This window comes from Semicossyphus pulcher, unplaced genomic scaffold (assembly GCF_022749685.1).
Source record: "Semicossyphus pulcher isolate SPU_LCO1_2020_fin unplaced genomic scaffold, fSemPul1.0.p SCAF_14, whole genome shotgun sequence".
Classification (NCBI taxonomy): Eukaryota; Metazoa; Chordata; class Actinopteri; order Labriformes; family Labridae; genus Semicossyphus; species Semicossyphus pulcher.
In genome coordinates, this window is record NW_027211648.1 from 22214273 (window position 1) to 22236400 (window position 22128).

General features: G+C 37.7%; 1 protein-coding gene across 1 annotated transcript in view; it reads right to left on the reverse strand.

Annotated features, from left to right (window-relative positions):
• sntg2 (syntrophin, gamma 2) overlaps window positions 1–21600 on the reverse strand; it is a 59588-nt gene extending 37988 nt beyond the window's left edge. Inside the window, exons 1-8 of the mRNA XM_069661775.1 lie at window positions 21514–21600; window positions 9470–9607; window positions 9306–9362; window positions 9101–9158; window positions 7115–7158; window positions 5932–5973; window positions 4928–5015; window positions 2366–2454 (exon numbers count right to left, since the gene is read on the reverse strand). Of these exons, the coding sequence (XP_069517876.1) occupies window positions 2366–2454; window positions 4928–5015; window positions 5932–5973; window positions 7115–7158; window positions 9101–9158; window positions 9306–9362; window positions 9470–9607; window positions 21514–21600 (603 nt within the window). The remainder of the gene's footprint in view (window positions 1–2365; window positions 2455–4927; window positions 5016–5931; window positions 5974–7114; window positions 7159–9100; window positions 9159–9305; window positions 9363–9469; window positions 9608–21513) is intronic.
• Between the last annotated feature and the right edge of the window lie 528 nt (window positions 21601–22128).

Below are 22128 nucleotides of genomic sequence, written 5' to 3' on the forward strand. Positions count from 1 at the left end.
CATCACACAGCAGCAAAGTGGACAAGTCGACTACTCTGTGCCATCCCTGGCATGTTGTGGTGTTATGAATTCTTATTGGGGCAAAACTTCAGTTGCTGTATAAAAAGAGGGCTTAAAATCATCTTTGTAGCAGTTTGTCACTGTGAGCTCTAATCAATGGATTTTTGAAAACAGTGAGTCTGCAGCTTCCGACTGTGACTTATAAACAGGTGCATTGACCCTTTTCTTAGGAAGATATGAGCATTAAAAAAGCTGAAACTGCATAGATTAATGCTATAATAAAGGTGGTAGTGGGGCATGGAAACATCTTTGTTTTTTAAAGATTTGCAGTGGTCGATGATGGCAGTACACATGGCGCAAACTACTTCAGAATGCACTTGACAACAATATACTTTCACTAGATTGTTATTCCCTACATTAACAGTCTACCCCTCAGAATATGAAGCAGTGGAAAAATGTCTAATGGGCCATTCTGTGTCTCACATTCAAACATATTTTGTGCTGAAGTTTTCATTTTAAAATGGCTTGAAAGCTTTGTATAACTGTGAGAAAATAAAATATGATTGCTGTATTCTAAACATAGAACAAAAGGCAGGGCACATTTATTTGAATAGAATCTTTCAACACAATGCATTTCACAGCGCTTTCTGTGAAGCATGAAAACCATGAGGAAAATAAAAAACAAACATAAGGCAATGTATAAAATAAAAGAAATAGGATTTTGTACATTTTATAAACCTCCCATAACTTTGGTTCTTTGGCGCCATGATTTTTTGTTCTTTTATCCTGGTGATGGTGGCCTTACCTGCTGAATTTCCATTTTCAGTCCCTTTTGAATCAAAATCACCAATGACAAAATTGGTATTGTAATTATTGATGTATTATTACTTTACATTATTATTATTTTCTTTCTTTTTATCATGCAATGATGATCCATTTGGTAGCCCAAACGGACCCTAGTCGGGCAGCGCTTCTTACATTTTTGCAAGACCATCTGAGAGGTCAAACAGCAAACTGACTTTAGGTCCATCAAACCCGACTAACCCTTTAATCTCGCTTCGTAGTACACCCCTCAGGCCTGTCTCTATTCCCCTTTGGTTTGTTTGACAAATCTGAATCTGGTGTATTTTCACTTGTATTGTTGTGAATCACAACAAATAAAAAGCAAACCAGCAAGGTTCACATCCTGGTCAGAGAAGGCTGCTGATTTGAAAGAGGTGTCAAGGAAGCCATCTATCTTAACCTGGATAAACCATCCCTTAAAAGGGGTTTTGGCCTAAGACACCACCTATCACCCACTTATAATACAGTGTTGAATTCTCGTCAGTTTTACTACAGAAACTGCAACAGTTGTGAAGTACAACTGAGGTTATTTACTATTCCAACCCTTGCTCAACCACTTTCTAATGAACCTTACCATAACAAAGTACTTCACCAGTATTATATAATGTTGTGTACTGTCATTTGCTTTTAGGGAAAAACAGTTCTGGGTTTCCCTACTTTCTTGCAAATCTTTATCTTGAGGCTTCTTATCATCATACTCGACATTTAAGGGGAATGAAAGACTTGTGCTTCACTGAAATAATGACACAAGCAAGCAATTATTCTAAGAACAAAAACAACCTCTCACATACTAGGCCCTATTTGTGAAGCAAGAAGAATCTCAATTGACAGGAGCAAAAACGAACTGGAGGACAGCTCTTTCAACTTTTTGTTTTTCACTGCTTTTTTTTTTTTTTTCAATATGAGGAAACCAGCTGTTCTATTGTGTCACATTGAGTCATATCTTATTTGATTTTCCATAGGTAGGCATGGGTCTGGTTCACCCTGTCTCCTCCTATACAACCAGTGCTTATACTGGGAACGAAAAGAATCCCCACATTTACCATTAACTGCTCAGTGCAACTTATACAACAGGTTATATTTTCATTTTCATTTTTTTTGTGGGGAACAGGTACACTGTAAATCTTTGATGTCAATTTACAGCAAAACTGACATATTGATGTAATAATGTCATACAGTATCATACCGTAAACTGCAATACAATCTGGGAGAAAAAAACACTTGACTACTGCACTTTGAGAAAATGCAATTTTTAACTGTATGATTGTAAACTCACTGTAAACAGCTGAGCATCATGGGAAGGTGAAAAAAAAGTGTTGGAACTGAAATTCAAAAAATTAACTGATGCAACCTGATCATATTATTTCCATGCAAAAGTAGCTTGCAGCTTACATTTTACCATTGTTGATTTTTACTTTTGGAGTACATCTGGCAGCGGGTCTCTTTAGTCACAAAGGCACAGCCACACACAAACCTGTTCAGCCTTTGTCAGATTTTGATGATGGTAAAAAATTGTTCTTACTGTATTGTTTCCGTTTCCATTTAAGAGAAGGCCACTGTCAAAGAGTGGAGTGGATAACCGGCTGTGATCAGTGGACAGTCCAGGAGAACCTGAAAAATTCAGGAGAATCATTCTTCTACAAGAAAGGTCCTTAGAAACTATTAAAAATTTGACCAACCTCACAACATGTCTAAAATTGAAATATTACTAAAAATATTCCTGGAAAGTCCAAAGTGCAAAATGTGAGAGCTCTTCATTGAATTCATTCTACTGCTTTGTCTTAATGCTAGGCAAAGTAGATTGCAGACAGCATCCAAAATAGATTAAAAAAATCTGTTCTTAAATATGATATTAGCTTTGCAATAGAAGACCTGCTTTCTGATACAATCATCCTTGGTGAACTGCCCCTGGACTTTCCTGTTAGTGATGGACCTTTTATTTTAATGTTCTTCGGCAACAAATGACTGTTCACCCTGCAGCAAAAAACCTGAGCATCCTGAAATTAAACCTTACTATGAATGTTAAGTTCCTCATAACATTCAAAGACTGGGTTTCTCACAGCTCTTCATTTGAATTTGTGAAAACAAATGAGCAAGAAATCATCAGTTTTTAACTTTTCGGTATTGTTGTTTTTCTACATCTAGGTGCTGTTCCTAATTAGCTAAGTTATACAAAATTATTATTGTGTGGTTGCATTTTGCTTAAAGCTAATTATGATAGTTTCTTTTAATCAAGAAGGAATAATGCACATTAATTGACATAAACCCAACACAGAACTGTGAAAAGATGTCCAACATGCAAAGTTCCCAAAATGCTCCCTCATTTGCTCTCACATTTAAAGTATGTCTATTATATTAGTATATTTACAAGTAGTTTAAAGGAATAGTTTTGTGTGAAAAAGATTAATCTCTTCCTTTCGAGTAAGATGAGAGGATCAATGTCACTCTTATGTTTGGCTGTTTGACATGAAGCGGGAGCAGGAAACAGTAAGCTTCATGACTAGGCTTATTTTGTTACCCTTTGACATACACAAGATAACCTTTTTCCCTTCTTTCAGTTCATACTAAGTTTAGCAAATCATCTCTTGTTTTGTACAAACAATCACAATAGTAAGTGTACTACGTACAGTGGGTAACAGATCGGCCCCTGTTTGGAGAAGCCAGCCGGATTGCCTACACATAAGCTAAGCTATGCAACGCTACAGAAGGGGTCAGGAGTACCACATACTTTAGCTACTTAAAAGAGTCTAAAAAATGAAGGAAATAATATAAATAATGAAAGGAAATAAAATATTATGCAAACGTCAAAATGCCGCTCACAGCGCTGACTAGAGGATAATTTTATGAACCAGAGAACACACAGGGGAAAACTTCAGTGGTTATTTGGTAAGTTGTTTCACTCATTTCTTTGTTTAGCACAAGCTTTTCTGATGGTTGGGTACAGTAGTTCTCTTAAGCAAGAGTCTATCTGGATTATTTGGCATTGGTTTTGCATAATCCTCTTTAGAAAAATGGTCGGTGCAGACATGGAGCTGTCTTAGCTGTGTGAAATGTTGATGTTTACATTCAGTGGAGCTCGCCACCGCTATCCAAGGCCACTATCACTCAACAGAAATTGGTGTAATCTTAATGGTGACCAACAAGCAAGCTCCTACTGTGAAATCTTGAGAAAAGTGAAGTTTGATTTCAATGTACCCTTGCAGCTGCACTTTCTGAATCAGAATCAGAAATAATGTAAATATCCCAGACTAGAAGTATGAAGAAATTGAGCCAAACAGCTGACATACGGCTTAATTACACAGCATAAGTAGGAATATAATATCCTCTTGTCTCCATTGTGACCCCATCTGCAGCGGTGCACAACTTAGCTTCTGTATAGGACTCCTGCCGGCTTCTCCTAACAGGGGCCGTGCATACAGTGTATCTACTGTACGTAGTACACTTACTATTAAGTTACACTTACAAGTTTAGTTTGGGGCAAGGCCATATAAACCTCGAAAACATTTTTAAATCAATATGATAATAAACAGGTAGCCAATGTAAGCTGGCTAGCACAGTTGTAATAAGTTGTATTTCTTGGTGCCTGTGAAAATTGGAGCAGCAGCGTTCTGTACCAGTTGGGGCCTGTTGAGATAGCTCAGACTGATAACGGCATGAAGGTGTCAGTCAAGTGTGTATTTGATTACTATGATGTTAAAAAAAGGAAAAAGCAGCAATGTTGCACATTTGAGAAACTACAACCACCAAATGTTTGGCATGTAAACATCTGTTTAATGGTCACAATCATGACCAGTCCTTATGTACACAAACAATTAGCTAAACTTTAGACTTTTAAACTGAAGTTTTTTCAAACCTTAACTTTGCTTTATTTGTTAAATTACCAGTGAATACTGAAAGGCCCATAGTGGAAGTTGAATCTATTGTGGACATGGAAAACAATATTCAGGTGTATGTTCATTAGAGTATAATCAAAAATACTCTGGTAAATATGCCATAAATCTGGTTTATTCCTTTATTTCCCAAAATGCTCAGTGAAAGTAAGTTTTTTGTGAGAGTGCCGGTATCAAAAGAATAGGACTCTTACCTAGAGGCAATTTTAAAAAAGATGGAACTTCTCGCAGGTACCGAACAGTGATGGTGACCTCATCTCCTGCAGTGCGCAGGAGGTGAACCTGTTGGGAGCAACGGAGTGAGACAGACAATGAGAGACTGAGAGATAGAAAGATTGTAAGCCATGCAGCATTATATTTTATCTGATATAAATGAAACAAGCCACCTTTTTTATAAGAGATGGGTAAACAGTATATAATCATAAGTTAAAACCTAAAAGGTCAGGTGGCAGAGAAGTTATGGCTGACACCATAAATAATTGACGTTGTGAATGTCTTATCTTTCATGCATCTTTGTATAAAGAATAAAATATATATATATATAAAGAAAAAATAAAAGAGTAAATAGGACACTCTGTCATATCTCACACATATGGTCACATCTACAAACCCTAAATGCAGATCAGCATCACATCCGATCGCTTACTCTCCTCTTGAACATATTGTGGTAGCCCTTGTTACTTTAGCCTGAGCATCTGTGAGTGCTGTGAGCATTACAGCCTGTCATTAAAAGCTCTGGATTTTGTTTGGAAGAGAGACTGCTCATTATGTGTGTTGATGCTCCGGAGGTGAATATAGTGAACAGCTGTTTGGGGCTACACAAGGAGACAGACTAAGGAAGAGTGCGTGTGTGGAGGAGGCTGCATGGAATACAGGAAATATATAAAAAGAGAACAAAGCGAGAAGTGAAATTGGAAAGCGAAATTAAGCAAAACCAGGACATGTATAAAAACGCTGTGAACTATTAGCTCCCTCGAGTCCTTGCAGCATTTGATACCAAAATATTCCTATTCAATTCTTTCGATTTGTCATAGCTTTAAAAGGACAGCAGTATCGTGCCATGATGACAACACAGATTGTTAAAGTGCACTTCCATGTTGAAAGGATTTGATATTACACCAGGCGGAAGGATGTAACAGCAATGGATGGATAGAGCAGGGAATTAGCTTTTCCAACACTTAATTACAATTATACTCACAACTTCCTCGTGAGTACAAGGCTCTACATTTATGCCATTGACCTATAGAAACCAACAGAGAAAGTCGAAAACAAACGTACGTAAATATATTGTGGAGAAAGTGTGTAATCATTAACTCTATACATGTTTGCTGTTGGGGCAGGACAGAAGAGAGGTGGAGGGGGGGGTTGGCTTGGCATGGGGACAACCAGATGATCAGTAATCCCTGGATCCCCTACTAGAACCTGAAGGTGATGGGTTGTTGGCACCTTACTATCTTGGATGGGTTATCAAATAGTCATCTTGCAGTCACAGGGTATGAATCACTTGACAAAATACAATAAAACAAACACAAAGAGACACAAAACAACCCAATACAGACACCACAAAAGGACCACACCACAAATACACAGAAAAATATACCACAACGCAAAATAACCACAAAATTAACAAAACACAAAATCACATAAAACGACCACAAAGAGACACAAGACAACACGGAACACCTAAAAAAAAGACACCAAACAACCAACAATCCTTCAAACTAATTGTGTCTTTGCGACTATAGCAGCTATCTTTGTTTATATTAGAAAAGACTGTTTCATAACCAGCCTTGATTTATTGCAAGTGCTGCTATGGCTAATTACTGTAAATAGATGCAATCTGAGGATTCAAATAAGTCATTGCAAATACATAGTAGTAAGACCTGGGTGGAAGCAATAGATATTCAATTCATAATAACTTCTGATATGAATGTTGATATTGTTTGGCTGTACAATGAATCTACCTGATATTTCACATTCCATAAACCTGACAGACAGATTCAGATTAACTTTTTATCAGGATTCCATTAATATTATTACCCACTACCAGGAACTTTGAGGTATTTCTTATTATTTTAATGAACGCAAATTATTATTTGTTGGTGACCTAATGACAAAACTGCCACAAAATTTGTCAATGAGGTATTTGCATAGTGAATTGAAATTGTGTCGTATTGTTAAATTAAAAAATATTGGAACACAATATCATTTCTTCAAAATGAATAATCAAAAGATTCATTTGATTGTATCATGCAGTTAAACTGCCTTCATATTCCCTTCTTCCTATTTTCTTACATAAAAACAGAGTTTTGTGCTGAAATTGGAAGTGACCTGAATGAACCTTGAAGTAAATAGGCCATGAACTGAACTGATGTACCAACCTGCAACACAGCGTCCCCAACGAACAGCTTCCCCGTCTGATCGGCTGCAGGGGTCAGTTGTCAAGTGTCAAAGGTTAATGAAAACATTTAAAAATAATTGATCATTTTATACTAGGTGATGTGGTGGAAATAGCAATCAGTGTCTCTGACTAATCTCTGGCAACATCCTACAGCTCAGAGAAAGAACACAGGAAAGCATGAAATTTAATTTAAAACTAATCTGCATATAAACTCATGGTTTATGAGTGCAGGGGCATGGGAGGAAACAATGAAAGCTCTCTTGTGAAAAGATTTGTAAAGCTCTGTGAAAAGAGCTCTTAACACCCCCGAGGACATGAAGACATGATTCTCTCCATTCCAAAAAGGTATTAAGAAGGGTGTGAGCAAAACGACAAATTACATTGTAATGATTCAGTAACATAACACTCAGATCATCCTAAAAGGAGACGGAGATGTTTTCAGTTTTTACAATTGAATGCTTAAATCATTTTCTCCTACTTCTAGCTAGCAGCATGGTGTCATTACTCTTCCAATCTGGCTACTGTTTACTTCTTAAGGGTTTCTCCTCACAAGTGAAAATACTGCACACCTAATTAACAATAAATGCTGTATATGTAAGAGATTACCTGATTTACAATGAGTTACCACAAGTGTACATAATGGTGCAAGTTTAATTCAAACTGGACCTGAAGTTCTTATAGAGAGACATTTTGCCTCTCATCCAACAGGCTTTTTCAATTTGTGTACTAAAGAAGCCTCTAGGGCCAGTCATTACAAACATTGTTTAAACCCACACAACTTTTAAATTCTGTTGATTATTCTTCAATGATACATCCACACATGTGTTTGTGTTGAATATTTTTCCACACTTCATATAAAAGACTGTTGACTACAACGTTTTTAACCCATTTAGTTCTCTCATATTACGGTTTTGGTATGGGTCAAACGATAACATATCAAGTATCTGAATAAGTCTTAGAGGTGTTGGCATATTTGGAGGATAGCAGCTCTGCTGCTCAGATTTTTGACTATGATCTTTTTTTTTTAATTTCATTATTTCTCTCTCACTATTTGTCCTAACTCTGGGCAAATGGAAAAAATTAATTAACGCTCTGACAAGAGATTCATATTAAAGTTGTCCACTCACCCTTTTGGAAGGAATACAACACTGGATGTTGGAATGTTAACATTTTCCTCTTCCTCACCAATTGATAACCAAATTCTTCATTATTTTGTCAGTTTTTATTTGAGATTTTCTCTGTGATTATGTTCTTAGCTAATAATTCTACAGGACATAAAAAGATTATGATGCTAAAAATGTCAATGTGAACTTAAATATAATAAAAAATATTCCTCTTATCTTTCTAATTTCATTGACATCTCTGTATGCCGCTTTCCCACTGGTCAAAAACCCCGCTTACACCCAGCTTTTTTGCTTAATGGGAAAGGTTACAATTGGCATTCAGACCCGGGTCAAATGACATAAACTGGGTAATTATCGCTTCGGCTCCGATCAGCATTGATGGGAACACAAAACCCGTTTCAACACAGTAATCTCCCTTCCCTTTTCTGGCTTGATGCTATTCTCCGTCGGTAACTTCTGCGACTCCTTGTCATCTCAGCTACTAATTCCGCCCGTCTCTGTCCAAGCAGCGTTTGAACATCATTCCAAATTTGTCGTGCAGAGTTTCATAAATAGACTGAATGAGTAATAGATACAATAAAGATCTAACCACCAACATCTTCACTGTTTACTAACCCTGTTTCAGGCGCATGTGCAACGTCAGATGGTGACGCAGCAGAAAAGAGACCAAAAGGAGTATACTCCACAGGCAAAGACTATCTGCATCTATAAGCGAGTCTTCCCGGGTCTGAAAAACCTGCATCAAGCGCTAATTTCGGTGGGAAAGAGGTATAAGAAACTTGAAGACATTTCATGCTGCATTTAATACCACCTAGGAGTAGTAAAATAAAATACTTTCTTACCTACTTGATCTTTAAAGATCTTTGAAATAACCACAGGTACGTTATGCTCTGCACCTCCCTGAAAAGCACATAGATGAGGACTGACATTGATGAAGATTGTGGTGAAATGTGCAGGCAAAACTGCTTTTTAACACAATCATCGATGCAACCCAGAGCCTCTTAAATCCACTTTTTTTCTCTCCTTAATCAAAACTTATGTTCTTACTTTGATGCTTAAGCCAAGACCGCCAGTCGCCTGTCTTCGCAGTACAACAGTTCTGTGCTTTAGAAAGTGGGAATTTCTTATTAACAAAAAGATGTTGTGAACATTGAAACAGTATTCTGGAGTTATGCAGCATGAACAACAAAGCAACTCTCACACCCACTTACATTTACTTGGGATTTATTTCCACTTGTGCAAACCACATCCAGCTTCTGAATGGTTAACACCTCTTTGGTCATTTTCAGGCAGACATCATAGGTATTGTTGGTCTCCTCAGTGTACAGCAAAGCAATTCCAGATTTTGTCTGTTGGAATTGAGAGGACCATTGACATTTTGCAAAACAAAGCAATTATGTATACAATAAACATTGTAATCTTCTTTTCTCAATTTGTCATTTGTGTACCTTATTCTAGTGGTCTACTTTTGGGTTAATTGGTTTTGCTTGACATTATGAAAGTGTGACCATTTGAGTAATAGAACATAGGAATTCATGCTTGAACTGCATATCTTTACCTTATAAAAAAGGGAAAAACAAAAGTTCAAGAAATTGTAAATAACAGTTTGACTTTGACGACAGAAATAACAGCTAAGTCAGATAAAGGAACACAGCCACCAGACGTCACACTTTACAATCACCTGTGTTTTTCTGGGTTTCTGTGATTCTGTGTTATCCATACAATTTTTACTGAAAATTTGTTTTCCAAGTTTTTTTTCCAAGTGGTGAATAAATCAAATTTCAACAATTAAAAAAAATATATATTCACAATGTATCAATTTTGAAGAACTTCTTTTAACACAACAGTGCACTTTTGATATTCAGATTCAGAATAGTCATTTGGATATATCCACTTATTCCTGCAACATTAAAAAGGTTATGTCACAACGTTGAGAAGGGTTCACAGAGTGCACATTACTTTATGTATTACTACTTTTTTTTCTGTGAAAAAACATTGATAATGTTAAGGAAAATGAACTGCAGTCATATTTGGTATATTCCAAAACAATTTTAAAGTTTTACAAGGTCAAGCAATTGTCTTTTAAGAGACTATCAAATAAAGGCCGTTCTATAGTTGAAGTATAGTTGAAGGCTTGGCCTGGACTGATCGCCATCACAGAGCTGCCACTGGTCTATTAATTCATTACATTTTTATATTTCTACATTTTAAACCATATCTGGACCTTGAGTCTGTAAACGTTTTGAATAAACGATTGTTCATTGCAATGAGTTTTGACAGAGATCATTCCTTATTTCGAGGCCCAAATGACTCATTACCCATGGGTTTTTTATTTGTTTGTTTTTTTCTGTTCATTGTAGAGTACGGTTTTAGATTATTATTATTATGGTGATCATGAAGTAGTTACATGTTTTCAAGAATTAAACGATTGGGTTCTAAAAAAGAAATCTATACTGTGTGAAATTGTGTAGGAGGTGGGAACAGAAATCCTCCCAAAAAATATATTTTTGGGCTTGTCATTTATCAGCCCTGTGCTTCTACTAGCATGTCCATCTGTGATTGTGTGCAGTCACCTGAAACCATAAAGCATATTCTAGAAATATGGTTCTGTGTTGCAACCTTATCTCATTTGCGTAGACTGAACAGTAGAGGAAATAGGTCTAAAAAGAGGGAATTGGACCCCAATTGGAAACAATAAAAGACCTTCAGCATTTAGATCTCTCACCTATAATCAACACTGAATTGAGTTAAATGTTGTGACCGCATATCATATTCATCCAGATGACTGTGGTCAAATTGTGTAATCTTTTCCCAGTGGGGTGTGAAGCTTACAATTTAATGCTATAGCAAAAAATCCTGTATTTGTTGGCTTTAAATGTCCACTTTTCATTGTTTTATTGACAATATCAGGGACTTTTTGATTCAAGTCATAATAATGCATGAGGCTGAAAAATGTGGTAATATCAGTGTTTGAGAAAAACAAAATTGTGAGACCCAAGCTCTTTAGCAAGCGCTGTGAGGACGGTATCTTTGACTGATGAATATTCTTTAAAGCAGCCCAGCAGTAAACATTGCAGTGAGTGGGAATTTGTGTGACAACAGACATTTTATCTCTACAGCTGAAAATATAATGCAAGGAAGCAGGTGAATTTCTTTTGACAATTTGTTTTAAGACTATATTGTTTGTCTGATAGTTTGTATGGCTGATACTAGGCTGTATCAGCAAAGAGAAAGTAATAAAAAAAATAGACCAAAGGAAATAAAAAGCTGAAAGGGATAGTGACAGTGCACCAGGGTACAGACATGGTATTGTCCTCTTTGACGATAGGAAAGGATAGACACTCTACCTCTGAGGCCAAGAGGTAGATTCACCCTCCAATTGAATCAGATGGTTGGCGGTTGGATCCCCAGCTCCTCAAATCAACATGAAGTATCCTTGGGCAAGATACTGAACACAAAGGCATAGCCTGTGGTGTATGAATGTGTAGGAATGCTTAGCTGCTAAGTGACCTTGCATGGAACCACATTATTGTGTAAAAGGGTGAATGCAACATGTAATGTAAAAGCGCCTTGAGTGGTTTAGTACAGTTTAGTTAACTGGCTTACAATTTAACATTTTATATTGGCCCTGCTACCAAGCTAAAGATTATTACTGGCTGTTTATGAACGTGGCATAACATTGGGCATAGGAAGAAGACAGGCTTAGTTAACCTACTACACTATAGTACACAAAGTATCAAAACAAAGTTATCTTGTAAAATCTTCATATTACAGTTATTAATCTTACATAGCCACAAATATATAGTACGTTACCTCACCGCTAACTATCCAAACAGATTTGTTTATAAAAGAATAATCACATTAAAAATAATCTGCATCTTTCTTTTACTTGCGTTAGACTAGTCAGATCGAGATTTTTACAACATGAGGGGGGCTGCTTTCAAAGTCAACAAAGAAGGAATGTTTCTTATAGTTGCTTTAAGTCCTGTCTGTATTTTAAGTCCTTTCTAAATATAGTTTTAACTATCTTCTGTTCCTTTACAGATCAGAAAATGTGCATGTCACTGTATTTCAAGTCCCAAGTAGATTCTTAATAAAAAGTAATGGAGGATGAAGGAAACAGTGACTGTATAATATGTCAATATGTAGCTATTGCCAGAAGGTGAGTATAGCCTTTTTTACATTGCAATTCCGCAACAGCATCGAAATGAAGCTCCGCCGGTACACTGCCTTTGCCATTTTACATTGAACCAAGCAACGCTGGCCTAAAGCCTGCCAATCATGTGATTTTACACAGCGTTACGGAAGCAAAAGAGGAGGAACTTGTTAACAAACAGAACAAGCTTCACAGACACACACAGTGCTGTTCCATCCTGCCAGCTCCACCGCTTACACAGACGCTTGTTCATCTCAGTTACTACCTCAGATGGCGTTACCTATTACATACTACCTCCGATGTTGGCTCAGTGGCAGACCAACTTCGTCCCAACCATTCTGCCTCCTTGCGTTTAACATTAAAGATGAGACATAACAGAGGCAGGACACAGTTCCGTCTTGCACTGGCAATGTAAAAGAGGATTATGTGTGCTCGCTGTTACTGCAAGCTGTGTTTTTGGGCCTTGTGGGGTGTTGTTGTATTGTTGTTTCTTTGCAGTATGTTAGATTTTTTTACCATCAGCATATTTTAAGTCTAGAGCTAATTTTTAAAATGAGATGAGCGGAGAAAAAAATTTGATTGTCAGTAAAAGTTTACATGAAGGTTTTACATTCAACTACCAGTCTTCACCGCCACCTGCACATCATCTTCATTTAGTCCACTGATGTGTGGGTATTGTCATAAGCTCCTTCAGCAAGAATCAATGGTAAAGGTGCTTTTTTGCTATCTCCTCATTTTTCCATCTGTCATTGATTATTTAAATCTAGCACGACTTATACGCTGATTGCATGGAAAACACTCAGCATTTGAGTTAGACAATGTTAGACTTCAATCACAAACCGTACACCGGGTGAAATGCCCAAGATCCCAAAACTTTAAGCAGGACATATCACAAAAATTCAGATCATTCAGTTGTTGGTGGGAGTTAAAACAATTCATTTGACCAGGATTTTCCCTGACTCAAAATTGGCCTTTAGGGGGTGATTATGCATAACAGTAAGCACGATTGATCACTTACAATAAAAGCAATGAGTCTGGGTTACCCTTTTAGACATAAATCCATGCACTCACAATTTAGTTTTGACCACTTTCAAAACATACTACTTATACTGACACAAATCAGGTTACCTTAACGAATTATTAAACTACACCTATAGGGGGTTATTAACCAGAGGGAAAGGTACTCCCAAAACAGGCACCAGCAGATCTTAGTATTGTCATCCAGATTTGGAGCCACTAAATATTTAATCACATTTTTCTGGTTCCCTCCCTCTGGTTGATTGGTTACCTTGCGTTTCTATCCCTTTGGTTTTCTTATAACTTAAAATAACAAAACAAAAAAAGACTGATACAAATTTAAAGTCATATCATCCACCCCTTGTAATTACAAGTGTTCTGAAATTCAGAGCAGAAATCTAAATTAAATCAACCAAATCAGTATAACTAAGTCTTGAGGAAAAAGAAGTCTTTCTAAGTTGCCTTTTATAAAATATTAAAAGGTTTAAAGTGGGTGTAAAACAGCTTGTAAGGTCCACAAATCCAAAGTAGCGTAAAGGTGAGTCCACAGAGATTGAATAATCTCTTGTATGTATCATACATAGATTGTGAAAGTACGACTTGTGCCTGGGGGTAAACATGAATAGTTTAGTTGGAGGGTATCTTCACACAAAGTAGGTGAACCGACTCTCACAGATCTCAAAATCAGTCAGACATATTGCAAAGACTAAAATATCTACAGTTCTGTTCAGTCTTCTGCACAGAACACAGATTTTCATAGAAATATAAGAATTAAAAAAGCAAATAACATATTTCAAATGACAAGGAAAATCTCAATGTTTGGTTAATTCCAAATCTAACTAGTGCTGCAAGCAGCATTGAACGGGCCCTCGCACCAGCGACGCAGACACCGGGGCGTGGTCGCGTTCAGACCGGGTGCAGTAGCAGAGGAACCTGCTGCCACGTTCTCACGTTTCAAACACAATGCAGCGAAAACAGCTCTAACATCCTCCTAGAATACCTCAAACCAGTAGGTGGCGCTCTGATAAAGACTGATTCCAACATGTACGAGTGTTCAGGCAGTGACATATGTCGTACATATAAAGTTTCCGGCTGACAAGATCCTGTATGTTTGAGTTAAAGCAACTTCCTGTTTCGTTGGCGAGCCACGGCCATGCCTTTTGAGTTGTGGAAAAGTTTTTGATAACTATGCATCGTTAATGTCTCCTCTGTGCCCTGGGAAAATTTGAAGGGGATTGGAGGAACGCCCTAGACTTAGACTTAGACTTAGACTCAACTTTATTGATCCCTTTGGGATGACTCCCTCTGGGAAATTCAGTCTCCAGCAGCTTATACAGTACAATACAATAGGAAAGAATCAGCACACAGAGGGTAAAAAATAAAGATCAAAATATATATATCTATCGATATATATATATATATAAAAAAGTACAAAAGTACAAAATTAGATAACAATATATATATATATATAAAAAAGTACAAAATTAGATAACAAGTACAAAATTAGATAACAAGTACAAAATTAGATAACAACAAGTACAAAATTAGATAACAAGTACAAAATTAGATAACATAGGAGGAGTTCGTTAAAGTATGAGCCCTGGAAATGTCGGAAAAACGTGTTTTTTTGACAACGTCATCTAAAATGGTGGACTTCCTGTTGGTTTGACAATATGGGTCCAGGCTTTTTTGTAGATCTAGCCATCATACATATGTGTGACTCATTTCTTAAGTCTAAGTTTAACGTGCTTCAGGGGCTGCATGTTTGAAAATTGTAGGGGGCGCCACTGAGACATTTAGCCACGCCCACTAATAAAGCCTATACAGACCTTCCTAGTACCCCACTGGGGACATGTTTACCGATTTTCAGGGCTGTATCAGTATTGTAAGCCCCTGAAAAAAGTACTTCCTGTTAGTGGCGAACAACGCCACGCCACGGCAACAACGTGGGACATAGACTTATGGGTTTCAAAATGAAGCATGTCAAAGGTCTTGTGAGGTTGTTGTCCAAATCTGAAGGCGTTACCTACAACGTGATAGGAACTGGACGTGTAAAAGTAGAACGAGTGACTTCCTGTTGCCAGTAGATGGCGTTGTGCCCGTTATTCAAATGTTCAGTATAGATGTGTTCAGAATGGCACTCTTATAAAGCACATGACATATGATGCAGATATGTTGATGTACAGTTGAGTTATGGCAGTTTGATTTTTCATGGCGAAGGATTTTGGCGACGGTTTTTTTGCTGTGCCGCCACAACCACATTTCCCGAGGCAGAGTCACGGAGTTTTCCCCAGACCTTAATCCAGGTCTTAGGTCCCTACTGAGACACATTTGAGGTGGATATGTTGTACCGTCTTGGAATAGTAGCTCGTAGCGTAAAACATGAAATGCCCTGACATTTCCTGCCGCCAGTAGAGGGCGCTAGGAGTATCAGTGAATAATGGCATATCAACGTGTTCAGGCCGGGAGCCTTATTAAACATGGAAAGTCTGGGTCACATTGGAACATGCACCGCCGAGTTAAAGGCCACTTCCTGTTCACTTCCTGGTTTGTAAGAAAGTCATGTAACTTTGAGCCCCCAAAAAGGCCACTCCCCCTTCGAAAAACGTAAAGCCTTTGATAACTTTTACTCCTCAATGTCTTGTCAGTACACTGACCGAATTTGAAGTCGATTGGATCAAGTCTCTAGGAGGAGTTCGTCAAAGTATCGACCCTGCAAAATGGCCCATTTTTGACACTAAAAGCAAAATGGCTGACTTCCTGTTGGGTTTGAGATATTGGTGCAAATGGCTTTTTTGTGCGTCATGACCCCATACATATACCTAAAAAATTTCAGAGACCTAGGTGACTTCTAAGTAACCTCTTTGGGGAGGCCTTTTTGCAATTTTCTAGGGGTCGCTACGGAGCCATTTTGGTGATCTCGTGGCAGACGGCCATAAAATAAAAATCGCCAGACCTGACGAGTGTGCGCAGTTTCATGATTCTCCGAGGCCATTTAAGCCTCGAAAAATGCAAAATTCGATGACACTGAAAGAAGTAGAAGAAGATGAAGAAGAAGAAGAAGAAGAAGAATCCTTACAGTTACAATAGGGTCCTCGCACCCGTTGGTGCTCGGGCCCTAATAAAAGCATTAATAGATTTTCTTTGTTCTTCTGACTTTCTTTGTTCTTATAGATCTTGGCAGGGGTTGCAGAATCAGTTAAACTAACAGCAAACTCTCTGGATATTTCTGGAAGTCACAAAGACTTACAGGTAAAGGGATGCACAATATTGGAAAACTGGCATTGCTATCGTTATACATTACACTATACTATACTACTACACTATAATATAACATAAAAGTTTGAGCTATTCTTTTTTTTTTACACTGCCATAGCATTGGTTGTAGAATAATTTGAATTCATATTTTGTTTACACAACTGTCTCCTTCATCTTTCACAAACACACTCAGGCAGTGTGTTTTGTCTGACAACATACAGTATGAGAGGTAGAATGCAGTAAGAAAAGTCTTGAGGGAACCATGTTTTTCTTTCATCAGTTCAGTTTACGTTTAACAAACCCTCAGCGTGGATTTCAGAATTTAAGCCCTTTTTCGCAGGTTTTGATCAAAGTAATCGCTCTAGGCTATAGCTAGACTCCCAATTTTCTCTCTTTGGTTCTACACCTGACTATAATAAGACCACATACATTTGAACCTAGAGGTTGTAAATCAGTAAAATAGGGACTGGACTAAAAAATAAAGCTAAACCCCAATAAATGACACCCTAAATGGACAGGGTTTAAGACTGTGCAAAATAAATAACTCATCATTTCAGATATTAATGGTGTTAAGGGGCTACTAGAGCTGTCAGCTAAAGGCAGACGTTAGGATTCATGGAGCTTCAGCAACTATACAACAACATGTTTGTTTTTCAGTATGTAATGGATGAGCTCTATGTATAATACGTACTTAGTATTGTTGGGAGTTTTGTTAAACTTTGCACTTCAATCTGGATCCTCAAAAGATACCTACATCTAAAATCAGACTCAGGTTTAGAACTGAAGAATAGAAGCCAAATCCAGCTTCAGTCACAAGGATATCAATTGATCAACTAAATTTGCACAAGATTTCTTTTAGAAAAGTTCAGGTTTCCTTTTAATATAAATCATCTTAGAAATATAAATAGAGAGCCACAACTTGGAGCAAAAAGTTGAATATTGTTTGCTGTTTTTATAGCCAAGAGAAATAGAAGGATAAGGGGTATATTCTCATTTATTTTAAATATTAATTTGCAGACAACCGCAAGCACATATATTTTGCAAGCTGAGAGCTTTCATTTTTGCCAACATGCACATTTAGGAAGTTAAAAACATACATGTTTAATGAATTGTGCTGAGCTGTGACAAAGTTACCATGTTTTTTTTTACCAACGTGCAAATTTGCTTGGCAGCTTAAATGTTAAAAGGTTTAAAATAAGGTTAATAGATTTTTTTTTTTTTTTTTAACAATTATTTAGCCCAGAGATACAGCTGCACTAATGGGTATGACCCATCATTTTAATTTAGACAAATTTGTTCATTTCACCAAACATGACATTACCACACCCCTAATTATCCCATTTAGTGGAGCAATTTTCATTTCATTCCCTCAAGACATACTCTTAGATTAAATTGGCGGCAAAGAGGCAACACTCAATCGGGAAAACTGCTGGTCTTCACATGAATTTACTGAAGACCTACATACCTACTTTACATACCATTGCAATGATTATTATAAAGCTGTGTTTTCATAACACTGTTTAAGGAAAAGTCACCAGTCTTCTAATTAACAGTGATGGATTGTATTCATCAGTGCAGCAGCATTTTTGAAAACAGCAGGAGGTTATGACTCAGATATGCTGGGTAAACCCACAGTAGCTTCTGGCTGTCGTACAGTACACTCAAGATACACTGCAGTGTTTCACGTTTCCGTTGCAAATAATGTAAACATTTTGCATTATATTGTTTTTTAAGGTTTTCATTGGTCTAAATGTACTGTTTTAAAATCATTCCATCTGATTTTAAGTATTACTTAAAGGCAGTGTAAGTGTTTAAATGAGAAGCTCAAAATTCACTTTCTGGCTGTGAATTAAATGAGATGATTAAAATAATCCTTTAATACCTGTATGCTAAATAGTGTATTAAGCATAGATTATAAAAGTAGGGGACAACCTGACAGCTTCCCAATAGTGAAGCCAAAAAAACATGTAGCAACAGCCTTTGCTGAAAATGAGGCCAATGCAGTGCCAAACTCAGAAGCTCCTAACAACAGGTTTACATACTTGTACAAAATAAATGGTTCTGTTCTCTATGTATGGTGTTACGGTACACCTAGGTACGGTGGCCCTTAAGGTGAACTGCAAAAATATTTCACAACACATAAAAATATTTAATAAAATGCAAGAAACATTTCAAAAAACGCAAAAATATTTAATGAAATGCAAAAACATTTTACAACACACAAAAATATTTCACAAAACCAAAAAATATTTCACAGGACAAAAAACATTCCAGGGTAGGACTACACTACTAGTTTGTGATTGGACGGAACTCGCGTCAATTTAAACACGTGACATACTGTTTCAGGCATGTCTGTGTCGTAGACATTTTTTTGGTTGCAATGAAGTTTGACAAAAAATATGTATTTTACAGTGCTAGCCTCCTCTGTTAGGAGTTGTCATGTTTAGTTTTGTATTTCATTTATTCTGTGTTCTCGTCATGATTTAGTCTTGTTTAGTTATGTATTTCATTTGTGTTTCATTGTTAAGATCATTTCCTGTTTTACTTTGTCACATTGGCTGCTTCCCAAGTCTCTTAAATTGCATCCATGTTTCCTTCACTTGCATCGTTCACTTGCATCTTAGTCCCTCCCACCAGAGATGCATGGAGAGACGCGAGGAAACCAAGAGAGGAGAGAGGAAACGAGGGAATGTTTTATAAGAGACATGCGACGTCCTTTCCGATGAAGCGTCACGCTGATCAAACCCGACCTCACTGATGATCACTCTCACACGTAAAAAGTGTTACCTGCTGACAGAGAGACTCTCCTGCTCCCTCTGAATTCATTCATTCATCTGTAATAAAAGTTAGCAGGGAAATAACTGATCATGTCAAGAGGTATTTTTTTAGATTAAATTTAATAGAAATGAATCTGTTTTTGCCACTTTTGTTTTTTAGACAACTTATTTTTACTCAGATGTTGACTCAGAAAACAAATCAAATCTGCAGTTATTCACTGCATTTTATATATTTTACGACAAGTTATGATCAATATTTCGTTCTAAACGATCACATCTCATTATACCGACGTTGTTTATAGTCGGTTTCAAGGCGCCCTGTAAAGTCTGTTTTAAGGTCCGCTTCTTCCTCTCGGCGATATGAAACTCCGATGATGTTGTGTAGTTTCACATAAGTCCGATCTGCTGCAGTGTCCACTCACTAACTGATATCTAATAAGGGGGCGTGTCGGCCAGTAAAAGACTTCCGTGGAGGCTGTTCTCGTGTATCCTCGCTTATTGCTCCTCGGAACTCCCTCCTCTCTCCTCACTCCTCCGAGCAGCGATAAGAGCTTTGAGAAGGTCCTCAATATGGCGGCTCCGGAACTACTTCCGGTTCGGGCGAGGAGTGAGGAGCGAGGAGCTATCAAATAAGAGACTTGGGAAGCAGCCTTTGTCTCATGTTGATGTTTCCCGCTTGTTTGATTTGTGCCCTGCCCTTATTGTTTTCACCTGCCCCTTGATTGTCTCACCTGTGTCTGATTAGACAGACAGGGGGCGGCTGTGGCTCAGTGGTAGAGTCGGTCGTCTTTCAATCGGAAGGTCGGAGGTTCGATCCCCAGCTCCGTCAGCCTACATGTCGAAGTGTCCTTGGGCAAGACACTGAACCCCAAATTGCTCCCGGTGGCATAGCCAACGGGTATGAATGTGTTATCTGATTGACAGTTGGGCACTTTACGTAGCAGCCTCTGCCATCAGTGTGTGAATGGGTGAATGTGATATGTAGTGTAAAAGCAGCTTTGAGTGGTCGCAAAGACTAGAAAAGCGCTATATAAGTACAGTCCATTTACCATTTACCATTAGCCTCACCTCCCAAGTGTATTGGGTCTTTGTGCTCCACTGTTTCAGTGTCGGTTCATCAAATGTCTTTCATCGGGATACTTCTGTCAACCCTATTTTCATACCCGTACTTCTGTCAACCCTATTTTCATACCCGTGTTTTCCAGTTGGACAACTTTGGATTTTATTACCTGGGGTCCGTTTCAGAAAGGGGGTTTAGTGAAAACCCCGGGTTTGTTAACCCTGAAATGAGGGAAACGTTTTCAGAAAGAGAGGTAACTTAAATGGTAACTTATCTGGTCAGGAGCAGGTTTTCTTCAGGAAACTCTGAGTTTGGCTCTGTCTCCTCCCTCTAGGCTGTAAAACCCTCATTCGACTTCCTTATTCTTTCAGCCCGTATCACGCATGTGTTTGAGCGGTTACCGAATTAAAAAGAAACGTTGCAAACGTTACGTTGCGAAAGTCATAATTTGTAGATTTTCCACCACCACTCCTGAGAGCACTCAAATAAGACAAATGAGTCATTTATTTGGTCCTCTTCATTTCCTACAAATACAAAAGCTGCCGTTAGTTCTTGGAATTTCTCTTTATTTTTAACTAACATAATTCAATTTAATCAACTAAACAGGATGTAGGTGAGGGGACATAATGTATGTGAAATCAGCATTATGTTAGGGATAAAGCTAATGCACATTAAAACAGCCACTGAATGATATTTAATTTCTTTAATATTTCAAATATGATTGAAGTGAGGTTCAGCCATGAGACTGTTCTGCTGAAGCCTTACCTTTGAATCATGTTCTTGTATTTTGTTTTTAGCTGCTACGATGTATGTTTTTCTCCCGCTGGATTGCTCCTAAATGAATATAAATTTTAGCTTCCAGTCGTGATTAAGTAGTAAATAAATAGACCAGTTCAAACTTGCGCGTTTACTCGAGCAGCAAATTCTTCCCACGCCGCTTCTCTCTCTTTTGCAGCTACAGCCGCGTTACTTTATTTTTCTAAAAACATGCTCGTATTCGCTGAACGTCCGCATGAGGATTTCGAGCTCCACTGGTGTGATGTAGGAGGACCTCTTTTTGTGTACCGTTGCCATGGTGAATCAGCGTGCACGCACTTAACTCCGGCTGAACTCAGATGCCTTGTTATGTATTTTGTTGTTATATCAAATATCTATATTTACCCTATAATTTAACAGCTACCAAATGATTTTTCTCTGTGTATCTACAGACCGAAAATTCAATCATAGATGAAAGAAAATGCTGAAAAGCAGGATTTTTTGCCTAATCGAGATCAGCTGGACTGAACACAATAATTGTTTTGACTGTGGACAGCTAATTAAAATGGTTTGAACTAACTATTATAATCATTAATACAGCCAATTTTGAAGTGAATAGCTCTACAATAGTCATTTTGGCTGAGCTTTTGGTATGTGCTGCAGTGGCTTGTACCAACAGTAAATGTTTGCATGAATGTTGTATATTAAACTGTAACCTCTAATAGATTCAAAGATGGACTGGCCAGCCAACCTTTTTTGGAGGCCCTCTGCCAACATCCAGCTGTCCTGTCAAAAGTTCTGTGTTACAGAGACAGGAGGCTTACTGCCACAGAGACAAGAGGCTGA